The 25,741-nt window shown below is 48.1% G+C and overlaps 1 protein-coding gene across 1 annotated transcript in view; it reads left to right on the top strand.

The window, feature by feature from the left end:
• The window catches only part of LOC147031434 (uncharacterized), a 151,010-nt gene extending 149,026 nt beyond the window's left edge, over positions 1-1,984 (top strand). Inside the window, exon 4 of the mRNA XM_085863071.1 lies at positions 1,453-1,984. Within this exon, the coding sequence (XP_085719197.1) occupies positions 1,453-1,555 (103 nt within the window). The 3' untranslated portion in view covers positions 1,556-1,984. The remainder of the gene's footprint in view (positions 1-1,452) is intronic.
• The last annotated feature ends 23,757 nt before the right edge of the window (positions 1,985-25,741 follow it).

Raw genomic sequence — 25,741 nt, 5'->3', positions numbered from 1 at the left:
TGCGAAACAGAAGTGTTTGGAAAGTTCCAAAAAAGGTGATTTGGGTTATGCAGTGTTCAGGTGCAGTACACAATTCAATAAAGATTTTAAAGTATGTAAAAAAAAATTTTTTTTTTGAAGTTTACCGCCAGCTTCTTTTACACCACCTTGTTTAATAGTTCTTTAGGTTTTTGTGCCTGTTGTTTGTGTCCTTTATGATGTCATTAAAAACGGTAAGTTTCCTCTTTGGAATTATTTTCAGCTTTGATTAACTGCCAGACAGGCAAGCAGAATGAAAAAAAATATCTCACACCTCTCTAGATGGTTTGTTTGTGTTAAATTTTGTTACCTCTGCCATCGAAGGTGGGTGGAGGTTATCGTTTCACCCCCTGTCTGTCTGTCTGTCTGTCTGTTTGTTAGCAGGAAATCTAAAAAAGTTTTATGGACGTATTCAGACAAAATTTGGTGGACATGTTGGGCGTGTGACAAAGTCAATTTGATTAGCATTTGGTGAAGATCCATATTTGGATCGAGATAGTATATTTATTTAAGTTGATTAATTATTTCATATGCAGCCTGTGGCTGCTGGTTGCATCATTGCTGGGAGTGTGGATGTGCCACTGATACAGTGCTCCTTTTTGTTTCCAGGGAGCTGGTACTTATTTTGTCAACCTCAGACAGATGACAAACTGAGTAAACCCACCTGGTGTTATGTAACAGCACAACAGGGGCTCAAACTCAGGACCCAAAGATCTTAAAGTAGCCACCTCCACCATTAAACCAACATCAGGCTTATTATTTAAGTGATTCTTCACCATTGAGAGATACAGCCAAAGATGATTATATAGCACGATATTTCAAAAAAATTTTTTAGGGATGGGGTATGACAAAACTCGGTGGACAAGTTGGGTAGGTTATAGGAACAAGCTGATTAGATTTTGATTAAGGTCCAAATTCAGATCCGGCCTATCAGTGGGATACAAAATGTAAACTGTGAACTGTAACGTTCTCCAGGTCTTCAGCATAAGAACTGGCGTCTCTCCGATCCAAAAACTTCAAACTTCGAATCATCAGACCAGAGTATCCGATTCCATCGTTCAGTCACCCTACTTTGATGGTGCCTTGAAAATTTTGAGTATTATCACCTTATTCTGTGGTCTCAGCAGTGTTTTTTTTTTTTTTTTGCTGCAACTCTGCCATGGAGACTGGACAGTGTTGGGACGAGATGTTAATGTTCTGTCCTGCTCTCATTTCATTTCTCAGTTGCTGACTTTATTTTCTTCTGTCACATTTAAGCTGAGCATCTGAAAGTGCTTGTCTTGCCTCGGGTAGGGTCTAATTCTTCTTTCTGGCCTTTTCTTGTCAATGTACTGAGCCAGCTTCTTTCAGGCATTGCAAAGTGTATCTCGCATCATTATAGGAGATCTTCAGCTTTTCTGTGATTTTCTTCATAGTGTACCCTTCTTTTCACAGACTTTGGATCTTCACACACTGTTCTGTTGAAAGTTACTTCCTTGGCGCCATTCTGAACCCACACATAGACTTTCAAGCATGGGAACAAGCCGATGAAAACTAATTTCACACATTCACTGATCTGCAACTTTTATTGTGGTTTCTCGTAATTCACATTAATGTAACTGGTGCTGATTACTTCAATAATTTATTATAATTATTTACGTTAAAAAAAATCCACAAACTTTCCTGCACATTTTTTTTTTGTCGTAAGTCTATATTCTTTGCACATGATGATATAATATGCAGAGCAAAAATAAAACTTTTAAATTTCCTAATTATCCCCATGCTTTTTGAAAAAATACTGGGGGATGTTGTAATTGGCACAGTCTGTCTCTGTTCATCTGTCCGCCCCATCACACGATCTCCTCCTAAACGATTGGACAGAAATTCACCAAACTTGGTCGTTATGATTTACCGCATGGCAAGAAGGTGCAAGAGCAGCCTTATTTTTGACCCTGCTGGGTTCAAAAGTTCAAATACCGAAAAATGCAATTACGGGCACTTTTTCAAACATTGTTTAATGAAACTTTGTACATGCAATGAATACTTTGTATATATGTAGATGCAAACTTTATATAAACCCACTTCTTCCTCAATCCCAGAAACATGAGCTTTTAAAAGAAACATGGGCAAAGTTGATGAATAAAGGAACACATCTTTGTTTCAAGTAAATCGATTATTTGCTTTCCAATCGATTAAACTGACGTACAGAAACTCTAACGAGATCTGTCGACTACACGAGTTTCTTCATTTAAAAAGGATTGGAGCCGGGCGTGAACCACACCCCGGGAAACAATCTGCAAATTTGACCCTCCGAGCAAGGATTGGCGCCAATTCCCTGTTGCTGTGAATTTGACTCGTGCTTTGGTTATAACCTTCCAATTCCAAGCTGTGCACCAGGCCGACACACCAGTGGTGAGAGAATAGTGTTTATTATCCCGCCCCCCTGAGGGAGGGAGCGGGATATTGTAATCGTCCGGTTTGTTTGTCTGTTTGTTTGTCTGTCTGTCTGTTAGCAACTTTACGGCAAAACGGCTTTAGTAAACACTATCACATTTAATCCACAGGTGGGCAATGAACCTTGGACGACCCCGTTAACTTTTTGGTCCAATTGGATCAAAGATCAAGGTCACGAAAATATCAAAATCGTTTTTTGCTCATAACTTCGTCAAAAATGATCTGATTTACTTCAAACTAAGCTTATAGTGAACCTTATTCTATTTGTCACTTATAATCCTACCCATTCCTATAGTGAACCAGAGTTGGTGTCAAAGCCACCCAATGCTCGCCTGCTTATACATTTATCGTTTTTAAAAGACTCGTCTAATAATTAATATTTTTGATAAAGCATTGCAGTGAAGTGTGATCCAAATAATTTTAAAGCAATATATGTATTTGTATATTGTAATCAGTAACAAGAGCACAAGTGAGCACAATATACGCCTGAACAAGAAGGTATATACAGAATTGTGCTACTACGTGGAAAACAGCATCCTGGTTGCCATGGCAACCACTTCAGATGACGAACGTATGTCACGACACACCGTCTCCACAGTCTGTACCTATGTACCAAATATGAAACATGAAAGTTGAAAACTTCGGGAGTTAGAGTGCGGATAGGAACGGACGGACGGACGACACATAATATGCCCTGATATATATATATATATATATATATATATATATATATATATATATATATATATATATATATATATATATATATATATATATATATATATATATATATATATATATATCGGGCGTATAAAAAATAGTGTGGTAGATAAAAACATTAGAAAGGAAAAAATAACTTGCACCAAAATTTTTAACATTTTCACGCTCACGCTCACGCTCATGCCGGGGGTATCGCTATAGCTCTCTGTTCTTCGAACAGGCGAGCTAAAAATGCATATTTGTGAAGATCGGTAGGGTCTGAAGTTTTGGGGGTCAAGGTCATCGGTCAAAATTACAAATTTCCATTATAAATCAAAAAATGTTAGGAATATGCGTGTTTACTTTGGAAGACAAATATCAAGTCCTTTATTGGCTTTCATTTGACACCATGACCTTTGACCTTACGTGGCCTTGAAAGGTCAAAATCATTTTACGGTCATAACTTCGTCAAAAATGGGTTTAATTGACTTCAAACTAAGACTAAAATATTCCTTATTCTATTCCTTATAATCAACGTTCAGGTTAAGGATGTATAAAATTTAAGTTTGATCCCCAAAATAACTTTATGCTTTAAATGGGCGGGATTTGTTGTGCCTGGTTAGTAATGAAAATGGGGTAGGAAGAACAAGGAAGGCACACATGGATGGTTTTCTGTCCACAAAAAATGTCCCCACAAGCACTCTTGCTGCGACGGCTGAAGCGATACCTTATCCAGCCACACCATGAAGAGTCATCATTATTAATGAGTCATTATGCACCTCATTTTACTTTTTGGTCTTGGATTAATGTGAGAATGTTGTTTGTACAACTTTCTTAAATGCTCTAATTCTACAACATCTTCATGTCCCCTTTCATTCAAGCAAACTGAAACTCATGGCTGCAGGGATAGCCTCGAGGCGTGTGGATTCATCTCTGAACAATCTAGGTGTGTTCTAATCTCGGGCCAACTATAAATTTTCAAACTGATGTTTCACATACAGAGTAAAGCATCAATGTTTAGCCTGCAGAGAGAAGAAAGTCATCCAAGACGTTTGGATTCCGAGTCCAATCCTTTATTTCTTTACAGTGGTTCCTCCTTGTAATGCCGGAAACCCCTGACGGAAAACCCTGTACAGGAAATAATCACCAGATGAACCAAAGCCAAAGTTATTTAATAAACCAAAGGCAAAATATACTGCTACAAATCTTTTTGATGTCCATTGGAAGGATGATAAGTTGGTTTTATGTAGGTGTTAAAGATCCCATGGTTTATTTTGTGAAGAGGAGGTGAGTTATTACTAACACACTCAACAAATAACTAATTCCTGCTCTAACCTACAGAGGGCACTGCATCAACGGGCCAGTAACACCCCCAGCAATGATGCAAACCAGCAGCGACGTGTTGCGCACCCAATGATCATCCTGAAAATCCATTGACGTCACTATTTCTTAAAACGCTCCTTATTATTTTGTTTAGTCAACATATTATGATGATAGTCTGATAAATTAATTACGCATTGCACTGCAATGATCTACACCGGAGATGATTCAAATAATGATGAACTTACAGTCTGATGGATACAAACTGTGATGTGCCTGCACTGTGATTCATCAACACGTTGATTCATCAATTTCTTTGATTTATATACAATTCCATACCCCTTGACCAATCTCCACCAGATTTTGCATACATTCTGGGGGTATCCAGGGTCAGGTCATGGGCCTAACCCCCACTCCCTCCACCCCCCGCAAATAAATTCCCTGCAGGGTAAAAATGAGTGTGCAGTTGTTTTTTTTAATCACAGAAAAAGAAAAAAAAAACGATGGCGCAATCTCCACCAGATTTTGCATACGTACTGGTACTCAGGTTCAGGACACAGGCATAAAAAATTTCCCTCCCAAAATCCTCCTCCCTCCAGAATTTCTCTGTAGTTACCCGGGATTAGGACTTAGGTACAACCCCACTTGCACCCACCCACCCCCAAACAAGGCAATTCTCCGTATCTTTGTGTGCGTACATCTGAATATCATAGAAAACTCGAAGGGCACTCGGTAGAGCGCATACCTCCGCCACATAATACCTGATCCACGAGAACATATCGGTCCCAATACATTTTTAAAATATCATGCTATGCAGTACGAAATCGTTTTTTGGCCCTATCTGTCTATGGCGAAGAATCACCTCAAAAATTAAATAATTCTCGAATCCAGATCCGGATTTGGATCTTCACCAAAATCGAATCAATACGTCCTTGCCACACACCCAACGTGTCCACCAAGTTTCATCTAAATCCGTCAACAACTTTTTGAGATATAGTGCTATATACCGTTTTTGGCCCGATCTCAATGGTGAAGAATCACTTTAAAAAAACTCGAGTCGTCGGATTCGGATCCGGATCTTCACCAAAATCGAATCGATTCTTCCTTGTTGCACACCCAACCTGCCCACCAAATTTCGTCCGGATCCGTCCATACCTTTTTGAGATATCCTGCACACATACAGACAGACAGACAGACAAACAAACATAGAGAGGGGTGAAAACATAACCTCCTTCACCTTCGGTGGCAGAGGTAAAAATCACAGAAGCTTTGGAAAGTGTCCATTAATGAAAATAAAAATAAATGAGAATAAATAAATGAAAAAACTTTAATGAAAAAAACAAATGCAGGTGTGCAACCCAAGACAATGGGAAAGCACTGTTCGTTATTGCTTACAATGTGTAAGCATGTCCCGCTACTATATATTGTTACGAATTTGGAATTCGATCGCACAGAACATCCAGGTTCCTTTAGCTCAGTTATGTCGATAAGTGAATGTTCCATAGACAGCTCACCTTCCATTGTTTAATGGGCAGAAATCGATTAAGTGCGCTGCGATTCAATTTAATAGTTAGGGAGCGATCATAACACAAAGGGAGCCGACCCTCCCCCTCTTCTGGGAAGAGGAAGAAGAGCCCTCCCGTCCCGTGATTCATGACGTAAACAACTCCCTCCCACCCGCGGTTGTGCGGGCACGAGGGGATGAGTCACGCCGGGAGCGGGGGAGGGGCGGAGGAGGATAAGGAAGAGATCCTCTGCTTGGGAGAGAACTTTTTGGTTTAGGCTTTTGTTCCGTAGGCCTTCGGGTTCTGCTTGGCTTGGGTTGGGGAAAAGGCTTTTTGAAGGCTTTTATTCAGCAGGCCTTCGGGTTCTGCTTGGTTCGGGCTTGGCTTGTAGTAGGCCTTCGGATTCTGCTTGGTTTGGGCTTGGCTTGTAGTAGGCCTTCGGGTTCTGCTTGGTTCGGACTTGGCTTGTAGTAGGCCTTCGGGTTCTGCTTGGTTCGGGCTTGGCTTGTAGTAGGCCTTCGGGTTCTGCTTGGCTCGGGCTTGGCTTGTAGTAGGCCTTCGGGTTCTGCTTGGCTCGGGTTAGGGTTGAAGGCTTTTTGGTTCTGCTTGGCTCAGTTCGCTTTTTAGGCTCTGGCTTTGTTCGGAAGAGAGGTGGTTCGCTTTTTGTGCTTAGTTCATCGAAAGAGAGTTGAGCTGGTTGCTCGGCTCGAGATTGTTGGTTGTTCATCGAGAGAGGAGCACCAGTTGTGAGAGTCGCGCGTGTTTTGCGCTCTACTTCGTCGTCCGGTTTGGCTGGCTCTTCTTGGTTCGTGGAGTTCTTTGTTCTCCGCTTGGTTCCCGGCTTGGAGCGACTCATTGGTCTCATCTTGGAGGTGGTTCTTCGGAGGAAGCGACGCATCGACGGGAAGGATCGGCACCTCGTCTCACCAGCACGTGTTGAGAAGCACGGGAGGATTCGCGGGAGCTCGGGAAGGATCGCGGCTCACGGCGATTGTATCCAGCTCGCTCTCGCTGGAACCTGGGTCCGAACAGCTTGAAGACCACACGAGGTGGAGAGGTTCGAGATAGGTTCTGGGTTTCAGCTCATCTGTCCCTCCGAGTTGAAGTCCTTATTAAAGGCATCAGCCACCATTTCTTGGGTGTGTGTGTGTGTGCGTACGAGTGTTTGTGGGCCCGTCTAACAAGTCGGAAACTGTTAAGTGCCTGTGTTGCATTTGCTTTACATTTCATAATATAACTCGGCTGTAGGTTTTTGCTCGTGTCTTTTTCCCCATCCCCCCATTCATTGTATTGCCTGTGTATGGAAATAAATGTCCCCATTGTTAAATGTCACCTGCTCGTTGTGTCCCTTCCTACATTGACTGCCATGGAGCGTTCGGAATAATTCGCTGGCTGTTTATAAGCCGATAAAACGTACATCTGGTCCGACGGGGCTTGGCGATATATAACCGCTCCGCAATCGCATACGGAACGAGCTGCTAAAGCGGCTCGTTTTCGTGCAGGTCCCGTTGAGGTATAAACTGCCATCATTTCTGTCCGTACGAATCGTTAGGTATATCGACAATTCGGCGATTGACCCTGAAGCGCGTGGACAGAAGAGTTGGCTGGTTTATGGTGTGTTAAAAACACCCGTAGCTGGGTTTCGGCGTTGATCCGGAAGCTACGACTGGATTGCTCATTCGGTGGGTGCACGTGGCAGCAATTGGGCTAAGGCAGTCATCCGCACGCCGGAGTGGCGGGAATCAACAATTATATATCTTCTTCTTCTTCTTTCGGCTGCTCCCGTTCGGGGTCGCCACAGCGGATCATCCGTATGATCCGCATAGTGATTTGGCACATGTTTTACGCCGGATGCCCTTCCTGACGCAACCCTGGTCGCCTCTTACAACACAGGGATATGGTACACCTATTTTAACCGGGGTATACACCGGCCCAGTACACTGGTGCTCATTTCGCCGACCTCGGAAGGATGACAGGCTGAGTCAACCCCCTGGTGTATTAATTCAGTGGCCCAACGGGGCTTGAACTCAGGACCTTTTGGATCCCAAGCCGCTGCCCTAACCACTGCGCCAACACCAGGCTCAACAATTATATATATATATATATATATATATATATATATATATATATATATATATATATATATATATATATATATATATATATCTATCTATCTATCTTCTTCTTCTTTCGGCTGCTCCCGATAGGGGTCGCCACAGCGGATCATCCGTATTATCCGCATAGTGATTTGGCACATGTTTTACGCCGGATGCCCTTCCGGACGCAACCCTGGTCGCCTCTTACGAGTATACACCGGCCCAGTATACTGGTACTCATTTCGCCAACCTTGCCAACCAACCGCCAACCAACCGCCAACTTTTATCACATGAATGCCGGAAGGATGAGAGGCTGAGTCAACCCCCTGGTGTATTAATTCAGTGGACCAACGGGGCTTGAACTCAGGACCTTTTGGATCCCAAGCCACTGCCCTAACCACTGCCCCAACACCAGGCTCAAAAAAAAAAAAAAAATATATATATATATATATATATATATATATATATATATATATATATATATATATATATATATATATATATATATATATATATATATATATATATATTGGCATTTCACCGTCGATGCCCACGTGGCATTTTGGCGCTCCGGGTCCCTTTCCCGTGGGTACACGTGCCCATTACACTAACTCAGTCGCTTGGACCCATGACCTACTCTGGCCAACTACTTCGGTCCCAGGGGTGCCCTCTAGTCAGTACTCATATTTCACCAGCCACGCCCCCAACCGGTCAATAGTCTCCTGCACCCGACAAAAGGTTTCGTGCCTTCGTTCAACACCAAAAACCAAACGACATCCTATTGGTTAATTTAACTAACCCACTAACTTTTATCACATGAATCCCGGGTTCCTTTGGGTGGGATTCACTCCTCCCCCCAATCATTCATTCGCACCATCTCTTCCACATTCACTCCATTCACACTCGGGCCTGCTGACCCACGTTCACTCATCATTTTTTTTCAATTCACTCCAACACTGACGCTCTACCAACTACGTTCCCCTAACTAGCTCGTGCTCCCCGTCATCCCTTATTCTAATGCACGTTCCATTTAACTCTATCGCTAAGCTACGACCCCACTACACGTTCCATGTCTGTCCTTGTTTTCAATCCATTTCTAAATTCTATCCTATATTCCCCCTAACTGATGTTACCGGGTCCCATCGAGGACGGCTCATGCTCCATGAGGCCGGTCTATCTAACGCTAAACCCTTCCCCTAACTAATGCTCCTTTTCCCCCGTCGAGGATGTTCGCTACATCCTGGCCGGGCTCGTGTACTCGTGGCAAGGTTCGACGAGCCTTGCGTCTCCAGTGTGGCGGTTTACAGCACGCTCGTCTCTTTCGTTTGGCCGATACATGAGGCCCTAACGTCGCCCCGTTAATTACCTTACACACTCGCTTTTGGGCTATCTACCATGCAACCGCTCTACCTCGTACAGCCTTACCGGACTCACCTCATCAAGGTCTGCCTCGAGGGAGCATATCGTCTCCCCTTGTTCCTGCGGGAGGTTAATCCGACCCTCGCACTGGGTCTCAAAACATTCCACATGCGCACCCCAATGTCCCTTACCATTTCTATTTGTGTGTGCTCCTCTTTTATTTTGTGCAATTCGTTCACCTCTTTTAATTCCTGCGTCTCTTTTATGATGCCAAATTCCTGGCTCTTCGTCCTCTACCTATCCGAGTTTCCAGGTTTCTTCCTTGATTATCGTGGCTTCACTCGTCGCCTCGACCTTGCCCATCATCTCCGCGGTCCGAACAGCCTCCACACTCCCCCTTAACTCTGTCATTTCCCCACGTCCAGTCCTCATCTCATCCACCATTTTCCGATCCATGTTTTGCATTTCGCCCTTTACTTTTTCCAGCTCCGCCTTCATTTCCTCCTGACCCGCCTTCATTTGTGTTTGTAAGTTTATTCCCATGTTTTGCATATCCCCCTTCAGTGCTTGCATATTCCCATTCATTCGGTTTTCCATCTGTGTTAGTATCTCCACCATCTGGTTCATGTCAAATGGCTTTGGCGAAGCCGATTTGCTATGATCGGGTGTGGATCTGATAGGCATTACTCGGTCGTCTGTGGGGGAAATTTGATACAGGGGGTGCCCAAGCATTGTCACTGTCGCAGTTGCCCCCAAATGTTACCTCTGGGTATGGCTGCAGGGAATGATCTCCCTGAAAGGTGTTGTCCCAAGCCATGGATTCCTCTATCATTGTTTCAGAACCCACCTGAACCAATTCGTCTTGGTCCGCCATGGTCCGTACCGAGAATTAAATAAAATTTGATCCTGCTCTTAATTTCGGGGGGAAGGGGGGGGCGTTGCTAAGCACACCCCTGACTCGAATCCCGTTCCAGATGCCAAATTGTTGCAGGTTCGAATCCCGTAAATGTTTATGGGTCAATCCCACTCCTGACACCAAACTGTCGCGGGCCGACGCGGTTGGGTGAGAAGACCACTAGGTGGGGAAAGCTACGTCGATTCCCACCAGACTCCCAGGAATTGTTGGCTGTCGCTCACGGATAATTCCGTGACGCGGCGGGTCGCTTAACCGACCGTGGACGCCAATAACTCAACTGTGTGACCTCGGGTCCTCCCGCCTACGGAATCAGGTTAACTAATTAACCACACGGTTTAACCACCGGGGAACCACACCCTCGGTACGCCTTGTCCGAACCGGATCACTCCACCGGATCGGATCACCTTTCCGGATCGGATGCAGCCGAGCGACACTGCCAAGGACGTATCGGTGAGAAGGAACGGACCGTTGGGAATAAAGACCCGGCTAAACTTAGATCCGAACCATGCTGGACCAATGAGAGAAAAGACAAAGGCGAGCTGGGAACATTTCTACAACAATTATTTATTTACAATAAGCGAGGAAAAGCATGTGGCACAACAAAGGTTTATTGGGGGTGTAATGCAGGGAAAGATGAGAGAGGTGTGGGGTGCGGAAATTTTACAAGCAACTTACAAAGCAGACACACTGACACAGTGCAGACTTGACGCGAGATTATTCACAGTAACAACAATAAAATATCTTATACAGGCTTACTTAGGCCTAGGTCACATTTGCCACGGCGGCCGTGGGGTCTCCAAAATCTACGGCCACTAGCAATTATCGGGCTGCGCAGTATTTCCACGGTCACACAATGTCGCAGTCACATGTTTTTTTTCGGGGAGCCGTACGGCGTATTTAGAAATTGTGGAGACCGAAAACGTGCGGGTGCCGTACGGTCTTTGATTTGATGTTGCACGGTGACCTTAGGGCGTTCCTGCGGCGGCCAGAGAATTTTCAAGGCAGACGCAAGGTGCCCGCAAGGTGACCGCAGGGGGGCCCTAAGGTGAACGTGCGGCCAGACGGACGGTAACGAATGGGTAAATTATTTTTTTTTACCAGTTTTTTTTTTTGGCTTGTTGAATTGCTACGGCGAACGTAGAAATAAAATGAAAAAAGTTATAACTCCGCGTTATAATTCCACGGCGACCTTACGGCCTGTAAAATATTGTTGCGGATTCGCGCCCGCCGGCGTGCGAACGGCCACGTAACTCGAATCGCGGCACGTCGCCCACCGGACGGACAATCCAGTCGTGACCCTCTCGGACTAACGCCGGGAACCAGTCACGGGTGGACCTTTCGGTCTCACCACGATCGTGCCAATCGGCCCCCGCGTGGGATAGGGTTGCTCGCCAAATTCGACCTACCTAAGTACCCACACGGAGGGTAGACCGGGCGATCGCACCTCGCCGCAGGTCGACTTCCGACACGGGCCACTTTAAGCGACCCGTTCCGTACCATCGGGATAACCGAGCGGTGTTATTCGTCGGCCTCGACGGTTCGATTAATTATCGGGCATTTTAGCCCACGAACAACCCTTTACGTGAAGCAAGATGGAGATTCAATGAAAGAAAAGACGAAGCGAAGCGGGAAAACAGTTCAACATAACTCACATTTATTTTGCGATGAACGGAAAGCACACATATACAATCACACCAAAAGCACATGTAAAAGGAGAAGAAACACAATATTACACAAAAAGCAAATATAAAAGAGAAACACAATGCAGAGCTATCCGACTACCGAGCACACGGCAACACTTATACAATTTTACTTCACAGACGGCGCCGACAACACATATTCCCAAAGCAAAAGAAAAGGACCACCCTCAAGGATGAGGGGGGTAGGCGGGCCTGGGGCCGAGACCGTGTCGGGCCTACCTTCTGATGATGAGACGCGGAGCGGCGGTGGCGCCTCAACTCCGCGGGCCTCGCGGACAGTGTCTGGTAGTGCGACAAAGGGGCCCCTTTCCCACCCCCTATCTCAGCGCGGGGGGAAACAGGAGGGGGTTGTTGATGCTCGGGGGATGGCGGATATCACCCTGTCTCGGGTCCCGCGACGAGCGTCTCCTCCTCGACCTCGGTCGCGTTGCTGGCCTCTCCCTCTGCAGCTCCCGGCACCGACGCGAGCACCCCCTCGTCCGCCTTCGCCGCCGCCACCTCTCCACAGCTCCGTCTAATCGCCCTCTCCGTCTCCTCTCTTGGCTCGTCCCAACTCTTCACTCTTGACTTCTCCCCTCCGAACTGCACTGTTTGGCGAACGCAGCCGTTTATATCCCCCGTGGCCTCGCTCCCCCACCTTTGACCCTTTCCCTCCGACCCTTCACCTCCAACTGGCTCCCCATTGGACCGAGGAAAAGTGGGCGTGAATGCTTTTTGATCCATGAATTTGCATATCGCGACCTCACTCCAACGCCCTGGAGGCGGGGCCAAATCGCCCCACGCTCTCCGATAGGACGGATCAGAAGTGGGCGTGAGTCGTTTTTGATCCGTTTTTCTCGGAAAGTCTGTGATGTTTCTGAACACGCTGCTCGGTGCGCGCCCTACACAAGTCCAGTATCGGTGCCCACAAGTGGCGCGAGAATGGTGGGGATGCGATGGTGGCGAGTTGTGACGGTAAAGGTCGTGGCTGTTGTTGTGAAGCGGCGTTGTGGTTGGTGGTTGTTGTTGTGAAGCGGCGTTGTGGTTGGGGGTTGTTGTTGTGAAGCGGCGTTGTGGTTGGTGGTTGTTGTTGTGATGGCTGTTGAGACGTGGTTGGTGGTGGTAGTAATGGCGGCTGGTCCAAAATAAAGATAGTAAAAGAAAAACGGCTATCCTGAAGAGTCGCAGCCCGACTGAATGACATTTATTCCCACGAAACAACGGGTTTGGGCCTAACTACACATATACTTAGAGATATCTCACCTCAGGGACCTGAATGGTGGTTTGTGAATTTCGTCAACCACAACACTACCCCCTCCCCTTTTTACAGACTCGTCCCGAGTCGTCAAATTTTCGTGTGCCATCATGTGTAGTTTTCCCCTTGTACATTTTACCTACGGATCCCTGAGTGCGACATTCATGGTATTCGTGTCCCCAAAATAAATAACCTGAGGGCTGAGTAACTACCTAAACAAACTCACTCACACGGACGACTTAAATAAAATTGCCGGCGCTAAGACAGACATGCCGGGGGCGCACTCATATTTACAGTACATCTTAACCTTAACTTACAAATTTTACACTAAACCATGGCCCAGGATCAATGAACTCTGCAAAAAGAAAACAGTTAGCAGGGAGCCAGGCTGCTCGCATGCAGTCTCTGACTCAAACAATGCAGGTGACAGGGAACGTGGCCGGCTGCTCACACGCAGTCCAAGGCCTTCCCTTTTGAACTGAACGCAGTGAACCACAACGGTGCATGGGCTGCACAAATGCAGTCTCCGTGCCAGCTCAAGTGGCACACGCAATGAACACAACGAATGGATGGATGAACACAAACATGGTGCACGGGCCGCCACTGCAGGCCCGTGTTGTAGCTGCCAGCAGGGCAGTTCTTGCCGCTTGCAAACTGTTGCCTTGATCCTGGTGCACATGGCAATGAACAGGGGGGTGGGGCAAAGCAAAACTGAACGGGGCTGGTGAACGTGGGCAGTGGGTATGGCATGGCAAAGGCAGCAGGCAAACACAGCCCGCAGAAGAAGGCCGCTGCAGGCAAACACAGCCGGCAGATGAACTGGCCGGCACAGGCCTTGAAGAAAAACAGCCAGCCGGCAGATGAAGTGGGCCAGCACAGGCCTTACAGCAACACAGCCAGCAGATGAAGCTGGCCAGTCTTTGCCGTTCAGTGGAGGTTGGTGGAGGGAGTGCGGTGGTGCTGGCCACTCGGAAGGCGGGCTCGGACCTACCCTACGGTCTCCCTCCCAACCTATCGCCTTTGCCTGTCACTGTCTATACCCACTCCCTGAATTTGTCAAACCCCAATTTAGCCCCAACTTATTTTTATTTTTATTTTTTATACTTCCCCACTATAAATCGTCCCCTAACCCCCTTTACTGTCTTTGTTCGGCTAACCTATCCTGTCACCTAGCCTACTCCCAACCCCTACGTTCCCTTCCCGGAGGAGAACAAGGGAGAGTTAGCGTCCTGTGTCGAGGCCCAACGAAGCCTCAGAATGGCCTCCCCAGAGTTCAGCGATCTATAACCAAAGTGGGTCCAGCGGCCCACAACGAGAGCGAGGGGATGGATGGTGCGGAGGGGTACACTTCCTATCTACCCTATCCATTTAACTGTTAAACTACCCCGGGGCTTTCAACAAGCGCCTCTCGCTTAAACTATTGGTTCTACCAACCCAGATTCCCGTCGCCTGTGTTGGTGTCCTCACAATTTCGGGCCTTGCCCCCCAATTTTCTCTCCGTGCCCTCACACGGTCTCATGGCTGGGACACGTGGCTCCCTTCGGCAGGCACGACCCTCTGCCGATTCTCCGACGATGGCACCCCCGGGCACTACACTGCCTCCGAGCCTACCAGCTCCCTAACACCGGGGAGTGCCCCGCATAGCACCTCCCCTGAAACGCACACGTGGCAGGCTGGCTTCCCGGGCCCCTTTCCGAGGGTCACCCATGCCCACAACACTGCCCACGCGGCTAATGGCGCCCCGGGCCCCCGCACCAAGCAGGCGCACCCGTGCCCACTACGCTATCCCGGCCCCCCATGGGCCCTTGGCCTACCACGGCCGACTAGCCTGGTGCCCGGGGTTCCCACTCAGCGATACTCACCTTTCGCAGCCACGCTCCCAGCCCGTCAACAGGGCTCCTGCACCCCTCCAAACGGGTTTCGAGCCTACACTCCCACCAACAACAAAACAACCTCTATTTTTCAATTTAACTAACCCCTAACTCACTCTACACTGACCCCGGGGTCCCTTGGGCGGGAGTCACTCCTCCCCCCAATCACTCATCGCACCATTCATTCCCCATTCGCTCCACTCACACAGACCCGCTGGCCTCACTCACTCACCAAGCACATGCTTCCAATTCACTCACCAACAACTCTTCAACACACACACCACTGAACTCTGCCATCCTTCTAACTACATCCCCTAACTAACTCGTGCTCCCACGTCGTCCCTTAAACTAGTAGCACGTTCCTTTTAACACTACGTAGCTAAGCTACGTCCCCTCTACACATTCACAAGTCTGTCACTGTCTCCAAATAAATCATTTTATTTCCCAACCTAAAGCTCACTAAATCCCTCTACCTAATCCATTCCACGGGCTCCATGAGGACTTACCCCTGCCCCATGAAGTCGGTCTAACTAAGCTAACCCTTCCCCCTAACTAGTTTCCATCCTGTGCCCAGGTCAAGGGGGTCTTCCACCCCTTGCCCAGGAATCCTGTGCACCCGAAAGTGAGGCTTGCTTTTTTTTTTTTTTTTTTTTTTTTTTTACATGCGCAGCACCAGCGCGGCAACTCACAGCTCGCGCACTTTGCACCTGCCCGTGACGTCATGCAGCTGCACGTGTACCTCGTCCCTCCTTGGACGGTACCATCCGGCAGGGATACCCCTCCTGCCGGATTCCAACCCCGCGTGCAGCCATGACGTCACCGTGCGCATAAAAAAAACACAAGCCCCACGTCTCGAGGGGTTCCCCACGCGAACACGTGCTTTGCCCGTTGGAGCTTAACACACACGATCGCGTGGAGAACCCGTCCGGTCCAAATCCGTAATCCTGCCTAAACTTTGTCCGTCCGCGGGATCGGCAAATCCACCGCGTGCGTTTCCGGACCGGGACTTCACTCTCGCAAGCGAGCACGTGGGGGCCTCGTGCGTTGCACAGCACGGACCGCGTGCTCACTGCTGGGTGAACCCGGCACGGTCCCCGAAACAACTACAGCCGCTACTCGGCTTTCTTTCTTCACATGTCTCCGTCGTCGCCTCCATTCCACCCACGCACACCTGCGTGTTACGACGCTCACACTCCACACCATTAAACTCACACCGGGAGACGCGGCTGCATGTTCACACATGCCGACCGACATCTCCCTTACACACAGCGACCTTGCACACGCTGTCTCTCTCACACTCGGCCGCTCACTCACGCATGCTACCTCCCTCGCACACGTGGCTCCACGCACTCGCGGCCTTCCACTCACTCGTGCCATTTCCCTCACACAAACCATACCACTCACACACGCGGGGGCACTCAACCGCGGTGTTTCATCCATACTGGACGTTTCACTCACACACACGGCCTCACTCACACACGGTGCCTCACCCACACACGCAGGGGAACTCACCCGCGGTGCCTCACTCACACACGTGGGGGCACTCAACCGCGGTGTTTCATCCATACTCCGTGCCTCACTCACACACGCGGGGGCACTCACCCGCGGTGCCTCACTCATACTGGCCGTTTCATCCACACACACGGCCTCTTCCACTTGCGGTGCCCCTTTTACACACGGCGTGCTGGGAAGCACGTACTCTGGCACAATCGCCACCACACCACTCACACACGGGGTCGCTTCCACACACGGGGACGCACTCACACCTTGCACCACACACACAGGGACAACCACACTGGGGATTCGTGTCCCCACAAGGGTCTCCGGGGCCTCTATACCCCCCAAGCTCTCCGTGCACCTGTCCACAGCACCCGTCCCCTCAACCTCGCAAAGCACGACCGAACCCACCTGGTCGTGACTCGCTTCAAGGGGGCATACTCCCTCCCCTCGTTCCTGGAGGAGGCTATCCCGTTGCTCGCACCGGGCCTCCACCCAGTCCGCGAGCTCACCCCCATTATCCTCCACTCCCTCCGTGTGTGTGTGTGTGCGTCTCTAAACCCGTCATTATCATGCAGTCTTTCCTCTATTTTTTCTGTCTCCCGTGTCTCTATACATTTTCTCTCCTGGTTCCTTTTTCTGTCTCTTCCTGGTTCCTTTTTCTTTCCCATCTGAGTCGTTCTTTCTCTCTGAGCCCCATTAGCTGTTCGTTCTCCCTCCGTAGCTCCTCAATCTCCGTTGACTCCAATCTCGTTCTCCGTTTTAGTTGTTCAATTTCACACTCATATAGTTGTTGTTTTCTCTCCCACTGTTCCTCCTGCTCTTTGTTTTCCAATCTCATCGTTTCTTTCAATTGGCTCATTTCCTTCCTGTGTTTCATTCGCTGTTCTCTCACTACTTCTTCCTCGTTTCCTCTCCTGTCCTTCCTTCTCCAGTTTCATGGTTTGCTTCATTTGGTTAATCTCCTTTTTGTGTTTCATTCGCTGCTGTCTCATTACCCTCCCTTGTTTCCTCTCCTGTCCTTCCTTCTCCAGTTTCGTTGTTTGCTTCATTTGGTTAATCTCCCTTTTGTGTTTCATTTGCTGCTGTCTCATTACTCTTCCTCGTTCCCTCTCCTGTCCTTCCTTCTCCAGTTTCATGGTTTTCTTGATTTGGTTCATCTCCATTTTGTGTTTCATTCGCTGCTGTCTCATTACTCTTCCTAGTTTCCTCTCCTGTCTTTCCTTATCCAGTTTCATGGTTTTCTTCATTTGGTTAATCTCCTTTTTGTGTTTCATTTGCTGTTGTCTCATTACTCTTCCTTGTTTCCTCTCCTGTCCTTCCTTATCCAGTTTCATGGTTTTCTTGATTTGGTTCATCTCCCTTTTGTGTTTCATTTGCTGCTGTCTCATTACTCTTTCTAGTTTCCTCTCCTGTCTTTCCTTATCCAGTTTCATGGTTTTCTTCATTTGGTTAATCTCCTTTTTGTGTTTCATTCGCTGCTGTCTCATTACTCTTCCTTGTTTCCTCTCCTGTCCTTCCTTCTCCAGTTTCGTTGTATGCTTCATTTGGTTAATCTCCCTTTTGTGTTTCATTTGCTGCTGTCTCATTACTCTTCCTTATTTCCTCTCCTGTCCTTCCTTCTCCAGTTTCGTTATTTGCTTAATTTGGTTAATCTCCTTTTTGTGTTTCATTTGCTGCTGTCTCATTACTCTTCCTCGTTCCCTCTCCTGTCCTTCCTTCTCCAGTTTCATGGTTTTCTTGATTTGGTTCATCTCCATTTTGTGTTTCATTCGCTGCTGTCTCATTACTCTTCCTTGTTTCCTCTCCTGTCTTTCCTTATCCAGTTTCATGGTTTTCTTCATTTGGTTAATCTCCTTTTTGTGTTTCATTTGCTGTTGTCTCATTACTCTTCCTTGTTTCCTCTCCTGTCCTTCCTTCTCCAGTTTCGTTGTTTGCTTCATTTGGTTAATCTCCCTTTTGTGTTTCATTTGCTGCTGTCTCATTACTCTTCCTTGTTTCCTCTCCTGTCCTTCCTTCTCCAGTTTCGTTGTTTGCTTAATTTGGTTAATCTCCTTTTTGTGTTTCATTTGCTGCTGTCTCATTACTCTTCCTCGTTCCCTCTCCTGTCCTTCCTTCTCCAATTTCATGGTTTTCTTGATTTGGTTCATCTCCATTTTGTGTTTCATTCGCTGCTGTCTCATTACTCTTCCTAGTTTCCTCTCCTGTCCTTCCTTATCCAGTTTCATGGTTTTCTTCATTTGGTTCATCTCCATTTTGTGTTTCATTCGCTGTTCTTTGTCTATCTCCTCATACTCCAGCCTCAGCTTTTCTTTCAATTGGTCAACCTCAGATTCATGTTCTTTTTGTTTTCTATTCCATTGTTCCTCTCGTTCTTTCCTCTCCAATCTCGTTGTGTCCTTCAATCTCCTGATTTCTCCTTCCTGCTTCATTCCTTGCTCCTTTACTTTCTCCTCGTATTCAAACCTATTTTTTTCCTTTTGTCGTTCAGTTTCAAATTCATACTCTTTCAGTTTTCTATTCCACTGTCTTTCTTGTTCCTCCTTCTGCAATCTCGTCATTTCTTTCAACTGACTGATTTCTTTCTCCTGTCTCATTCGTTCTTCCTTCATTACTCTTTCTTGTTCCTCATTCTTTAGTCTGGCCTTCGCTTCCAGCTGTTCGATCTGTACAGTGTGGTTTCTTAAAGTTTCATTTTCCGTTCTCTTCCTTTCCTCTTTTAACACTCTCAGTTCGTTTTGTAGTTCCCTCTCTTTGTTTTGGTGTTTCTGTAACTCAGAAACTTTCTTTTCCAATTCCTTTCTCATCTCCGCACACTCAGACTTTGCTTTGGCTTCTAACTGTTCTTCCGGCTTGCGCTTGTGGTTTTCTACCCGTTTTCCCAGTTCCTCTGTCTCCGTTTTTCCCTCCAGTCCCAGCTTATCAACTCTCTTCGTCATGTCTTGGTCTTTTCTCACACTCCACCGTTTCGACCTTCAATCCCTCCTCTGTCTCCTCCTGGCTTTCTTTTAATTTTTCTAATACCTTCTTTACCTCGTGTCTCGTCTTGCACGTCTCCCGAATTATTTTCTCGCCCGCCCCGACCGCGGGCCTGACAGCCGTTGCACTCCCCCCCAGCTCGTTCGTCCCAGCACGTGGCAGCGCCATTTTCTCACCCGTGGTCCGCGTTTCGCTCCTCGCCATTGCCATAATGCCTGCCTGCAGGCCTATGCCCATGCTCTGCATCTCACCCCGCATTTCTTTCATTTGGTTTTTCGCTTCGAGTGCGTTTCCATCCGTTTTTTTATTTTCCATTTGTTGCGTATTTCTCTTCATTTCGTTGTTCCTTTCTTTCATTTCGGCATTCCTGTAATCCAGTTTGTCATTTATGCTCTGCGCGAGTTCCATAATCTGCCGCATTGTCACCTGCCCTGGCCACTCCCACTGACTACATTTAGTGGTGGAGTTATAATAAAAAACCGACCAGATGAACGGCATCGATGCCTTTCCCAACCTTCTGGTACGGGTTTCTCTTGCACGGTGATCCCGTCCTGAGCCATGGATTCTACATTACTATTACACATACCTAATCCACCCGGCACCCGCTCGCCTTGAGACGCCATCTTGCTTCTCGTAAAGGGTTAATTTAGCTCGCTCGTAATTTGGAGGGAATCGGGGGTCGCTCCTCTCACCCCTGGACCAATTCCCGTGAATTTAGCTGGAGACAGGAGAGCCCGTTTTCCCATTCTCCGATACCAGTGCCGCGAGGAGGGCGATGAGTTTATATCGCACGACCTGACACCAGTGTTGCGGATTCGCGCCCGCCGGCGTGCGAACGGCCACGTAACTCGAATCGCGGCACGTCGCCCACCGGACGGACAATCCAGTCGTGACCCTCTCGGACTAACGCCGGGAACCAGTCACGGATGGACCTTTCGGTCTCACCACGATCGTGCCAATCGGCCCCCGCGTGGGATAGGGTTGCTCGCCAAATTCGACCTACCTAAGTACCCACACGGAGGGTAGACCGGGCGATCGCACCTCGCCGCAGGTCGACTTCGGACACGGGCCACTTTAAGCGACCCGTTCCGTACTATCGGGATAACCGAGCGGTGTTATTCGTCGGCCTCGACGGTTCGATTAATAATTATCGGGCGTTTTAGCCCACGACCAACCCTTTACGTGAAGCAAGATGGAGATTCAATGAAAGAAAAGACGAAGCGAAGCGGGAAAACAGTTCAACATAACTCACATTTATTTCGCGATGAACGGAAAGCACACATATACAATTACACCAAAAGCACATGTAAAAGGAGAAGAAACACAATATTACACAAAAAGCAAATATAAAAGAGAAACACAATGCAGAGCTATCCGACTACCGAGCACACGGCAACACTTATACAATTTTACTTCACAGACGGCGCCGACAACACATATTCCCAAAGCAAAAGAAAAGAACCACCCTCAAGGATGAGGGGGGTAGGCGGGCCTGGGGCCGAGACCGTGTCGGGCCTACCCGTCTGATGATGAGACTCGGAGCGGCGGTGGCGCCTCAACTCCACGGGCCTCGCGGACAGTGTCTGGTAGGGAGTGGGAAAGTGGCCCCCTTGTCGCACTATCTCAGCGCGGGGGGGGGGGAAACAGGAGGGGGGTTGTTGATGCTCGGGGGATGGCGGATATCACCCTGTCTCGGGTCCCGCGACGAGCGTCTCCTCCTCGACCTCGGTCGCGTTGCTGGCCTCTCCCTCTGCAGCTCCCGGCACCGACGCGAGCACCCCCTCGTCCGCCTTCGCCGCCGCCACCTCTCCACAGCTCCGTCTAATCGCCCTCTCCGTCTCCTCTCTTGGCTCGTCCCAACTCTTCACTCTTGACTTCTCCCCTCCGAACTGCACTGTTTGGCGAACGCAGCCGTTTATATCCCCCGTGGCCTCGCTCCCCCACCTTTGACCCTTTACCTCCGACCCTTCACCTCCAACTGGCTCCCCATTGGACCGAGGAAAAGTGGGCGTGAATGCTTTTTGATCCATGAATTTGCATATCGCGACCTCACTCCAACGCCCTGGAGGCGGGGCCAAATCGCCCCACGCTCTCCGATAGGACGGATCAGAAGTGGGCGTGAGTCGTTTTTGATCCGTTTTTCTCGGAAAGTCTGTGATGTTTCTGAACACGCTGCTCGGTGCGCGCCCTACACGAGTCCAGTATCGGTGCCCACAGGTGGCGCGAGAATGGTGGGGATGCGATGGTGGCGAGTTGTGACGGTAAAGGTCGTGGCTGTTGTTGTGAAGCGGCGTTGTGGTTGGTGGTTGTTGTTGTGAAGCGGCGTTGTGGTTGGGGGTTGTTGTTGTGAAGCGGCATTGTGGTTGGTGGTTGTTGTTGTGAAGCGGCGTTGTGGTTGGTGGTTGTTGTTGTGATGGCTGTTGAGACGTGGTTGGTGGTGGTAGTAATGGCGGCTGGTCCAAAATAAAGATAGTAAAAGAAAAACGGCTATCCTGAAGAGTCGCAGCCCGACTGAATGACATTTATTCCCTCGAAACAACGGGTTTGGGCCTAACTACACATATACTTACAGAGATATCTCACCTAAGGGACCTGAATGGTGGTTTGTGAATTTCGTCAACCACAACAATATAGCCAAACGGCATAGGGCCACCCTGAGGCCACCTCAGAAACTCTGCGGCCGCCACACGTTTCAGTCAATTCAGAGGGCGTACGGCCGCCGTATCCTCGCCGTAGAGCAAATGTGGCTTAGGCCTTAACGGACACGCCCAGCACACTCAGACACACACTCAGACAAAGTATACCCAATTGTGAAAGGGACTTTTGCAGACAGGGAGTGAGGGAGTTGAGGTTACAGTTTCTCGGTACCTGAGCGTTTCGGGGGAGGGATGCTCCGTGGTGCGGCACCCAATGGTTGAGTTCGGCCACAACCGTACGTGTGGAGATCGTGTCTGTAGGAGGGGCTCGAGTGGAGAAGAGTGGAGTCCAAAGGGGGGGGGCGAGAGATGAACAGCAGGCAGGACCAGGCAAGAGGCCGTTCGTCGAGGTCGTGAGGTCGGAGATAAGGAACAGAAAGCGGGGCCAGACAGGAGACCTGATTGAGAAGCAAGGGGCGGTTCGACGTCGTGTCGGCGGAGACAAGTGGCAGGAACACTCACTCTCAATGACTCCTTCTCTCCTTCAATACTCAAAAACCTCTCTCAATTCTCCTTCCAACCAACTTGCAATTCTCTTCCCAACCAACCAACTACATGGAGGTCCGCGCTTTTTAGAACCCGGAGGTCGGGGAGGAGCCTTGCCAAAACCTGACGTCATTGTCCGAGCCGAGCTTGCTGATTGGACCGGCCCTTCACGTGGTCCGCCTTTCTGGGCTAGGTTTCAGCCAGACTCCGGTATGGTCCACCCACGCCGCGCATGTCTGGCCTTTGGCAGGTACATGGTGGTGCAGCTTTTAGCGTTTGTCCAGCCGAACGTCAGGATTTTGCCTCTGAAAACGAGTCGTTGGGTAGACGGTGGTACGCTGTGGCCAGCGAAACGAGGGTCGCAAGCGAGATGAAGGCACCGTGGATCGTAAAAAGAGGGAATAAAATAAAAGGGGAAAAATGATTTATTAATCCTAACTAAGAGCCCATCGCAACGCACTCCCTGCTGTCCCGCTCGACAAAAGGTAGGGATCTAACTACACGTATATTAATGGAATAACTGACTCAGGACAACTGTATGTTGTATGCATACGGTTCCGAGAACCGTAACAATATCGTAGCTATAGCATGAACGTTCAATGCAGCACCTTGTGATGTTTTCATTATTTAATTTGTTGACCTCTTTATTATTGAACATGAAGTCAACAGACTTTTGTTCTGTGATCAGCTGAAAATGATGTCCCAAAAGGTAGTGCCTCCATTTTCACAAAGCTTCGATAATAGCGTATGCTTCTTTTTGCACAGCAGAGTATCATTGCTCGGATTTTGAAAGAGTTCTAGAAAAAAAAAGGTGACAGGTCGACATGATTGATTGAGTGTGGTCGCAATAGCATGATCATATGCATCGGTCTCCACTATGAAAGGAGCATCATCATCTATAGCCATTGCTACAGCCATCTCTATATCTCTTTTGAGAGTTTTTAAGGCTTCAGTTGTAGCAGCTGATGGTGGAAAGCTTTTACTTTGTATAAGTGTATGGATCTTCTCAGAGAATTTGACAATCCATTGTGAATAGAAAGGGAACATGCCAACTACCCAACGTAAAGATGGCAGATCGTGTGTTAGTGGCAGCTCCTGAAGGGGCCGAAGGCATTCAGGGTCAGGTCTAATGGAGCCATTACTGATAGAGTAACCAAGAAGATCAATGGAGTTAGCAGAAAAGTTGCTCTTATCAGTATTGCAGTTCAAGTTGTACTTCTTGGCGGCTTTAAGGAAACTCAAGATTAGGGTCATGCTCTTGTTAGCTCCTGCCACAAATAGTGACATTGTCCACATAGGCAACTGTATTGTGGAGATTATCCTCAGCTATGATGTATATTATGCGTTGGAAGCTAGCAACTCCATTCATTACGCCGAAGGGGATTCGGAGGAATTGATACAGTCTATGGTTAACTTCAAAAGCAGTGTACCGTCTTTCTTCTTCCTTTATTGCGATCTGGTGGTAGGTGCTATGTCGAACTAGTGTGCTGAAGACCGAGCATTTGGCAACTTTTCCTATCATCTCATCAAGTCATGGGATGGGGTCGGCATCCAAGAGGGTGAATCAGTTAATTGTCTGAGAGTAATCCACAACCATACTCTGACGCTCGTTGGTGGATACGAGTACTTGTGCTCACCATGGAGATTCACTGGCCTCGATGACTCCTTCGTCAAACAGCCTCTTGATCTCAGCCTGTATAAACTTGGTATCCACAGCCGTATACCGCCTGGACTTGATGACAATAGGTGTAGGTCGGCAGTCAAGCGTGAGGTTTGAGAACAGTGACGGTGGAGGTGCCAAGGCAGTAGCCAGGCTGCATACCTTAAAGGGAGGTTTATTACCATCACAGGGAATCTCGACACTAACTTGCTGTCTCAAGAAGTCGTGCCCAATGTCATGTCGGCACACAAGTCCCGGAGGGCAGTGAGTTTCATGTTGCAGTAAACACAACCTCCATGCATGAGCTCCACAAGGAAGTATCCTCAGGCCTTTGTAGGTGAAGGATGTAAAGGCCATGGAGACCTTGCTCGTAGATGGAGACAGTTTGAGATTGTGAGATTTCACAAAGCGTTGACTCACAAAACTTTCTGAGCTACCTGTGTCCACACGTGCACCGATAGTCAGTCCATTGACTTGAACTTTCAGAAGGGCCTTTGAGAGGCATGCAGGTGATGCTGCTGAGACTGTTGCAAGTAGCAGAATTGCAGCAAAGGTGGATTTGGAGGCAAATGATTTGCAGACCTTTGCAAAATGGCCTTTCCTTGAGAAAAGATTGCAGATTGCGTCCTTGGCGGGGCATTTATGCCGAGGATGTTTATTGTAACCGCAGAAGAAACATTTTGCGGTCACTGTGGCGGATGTTGGTGGTTTGGCCGGTGCATTGGCTGCAGTAGTAGCATCTGAAGTCTCCTGCGTAGCAGTGGATGGCCCACCGTGGGTACTCGCTGCAACAGCCATCAGGATTGAGAGTGCATAGTAAGAGTCTGCCTGCTTTTGGGCCATTTACAGAGTGCAGGCCTGGTCAAAGGCAGACTGAAGATCTGAAGTCTTATTCTCCAAGAGCCGCTGGTGGATATGAGTGTACTTCAGTCCGTTGATGAATGAATGAATCTCTGATTGAGTCATCATAGCATTATGTGGCTGTTACATCATGGAAGTTGCAATCTTTGCTGAGTTGCTTTAGCGCTTGGAAATATTGGTCGAGTGTTTCCCCAGATTCCTGCAAACGAGCGGCGAGGAGGTGTCTTGCAAAAATCTTGTTCTTTGGTTTTACTTACAGTGTCTTGAGTACATCTACAGTAGCTTCATAAGTTTCACTTTCCGCTATGTACTCATATACTGGCGGGGCCAGGGCCAACTCATAATTGATGAGTACTGCTATTTTGTCAGGAGTATGCGAATAGCCACAAGAAAGTTTTAGAATGTGTGATT

The sequence above is a fragment of the Eptatretus burgeri genome, chromosome 2 (assembly GCF_056783735.1).
Source record: "Eptatretus burgeri isolate ZD-2024b chromosome 2, Ebu_testis_v1, whole genome shotgun sequence".
Classification (NCBI taxonomy): domain Eukaryota; kingdom Metazoa; phylum Chordata; class Myxini; order Myxiniformes; family Myxinidae; genus Eptatretus; species Eptatretus burgeri.
This window is presented reverse-complemented; position numbering and strand designations above follow the sequence as displayed.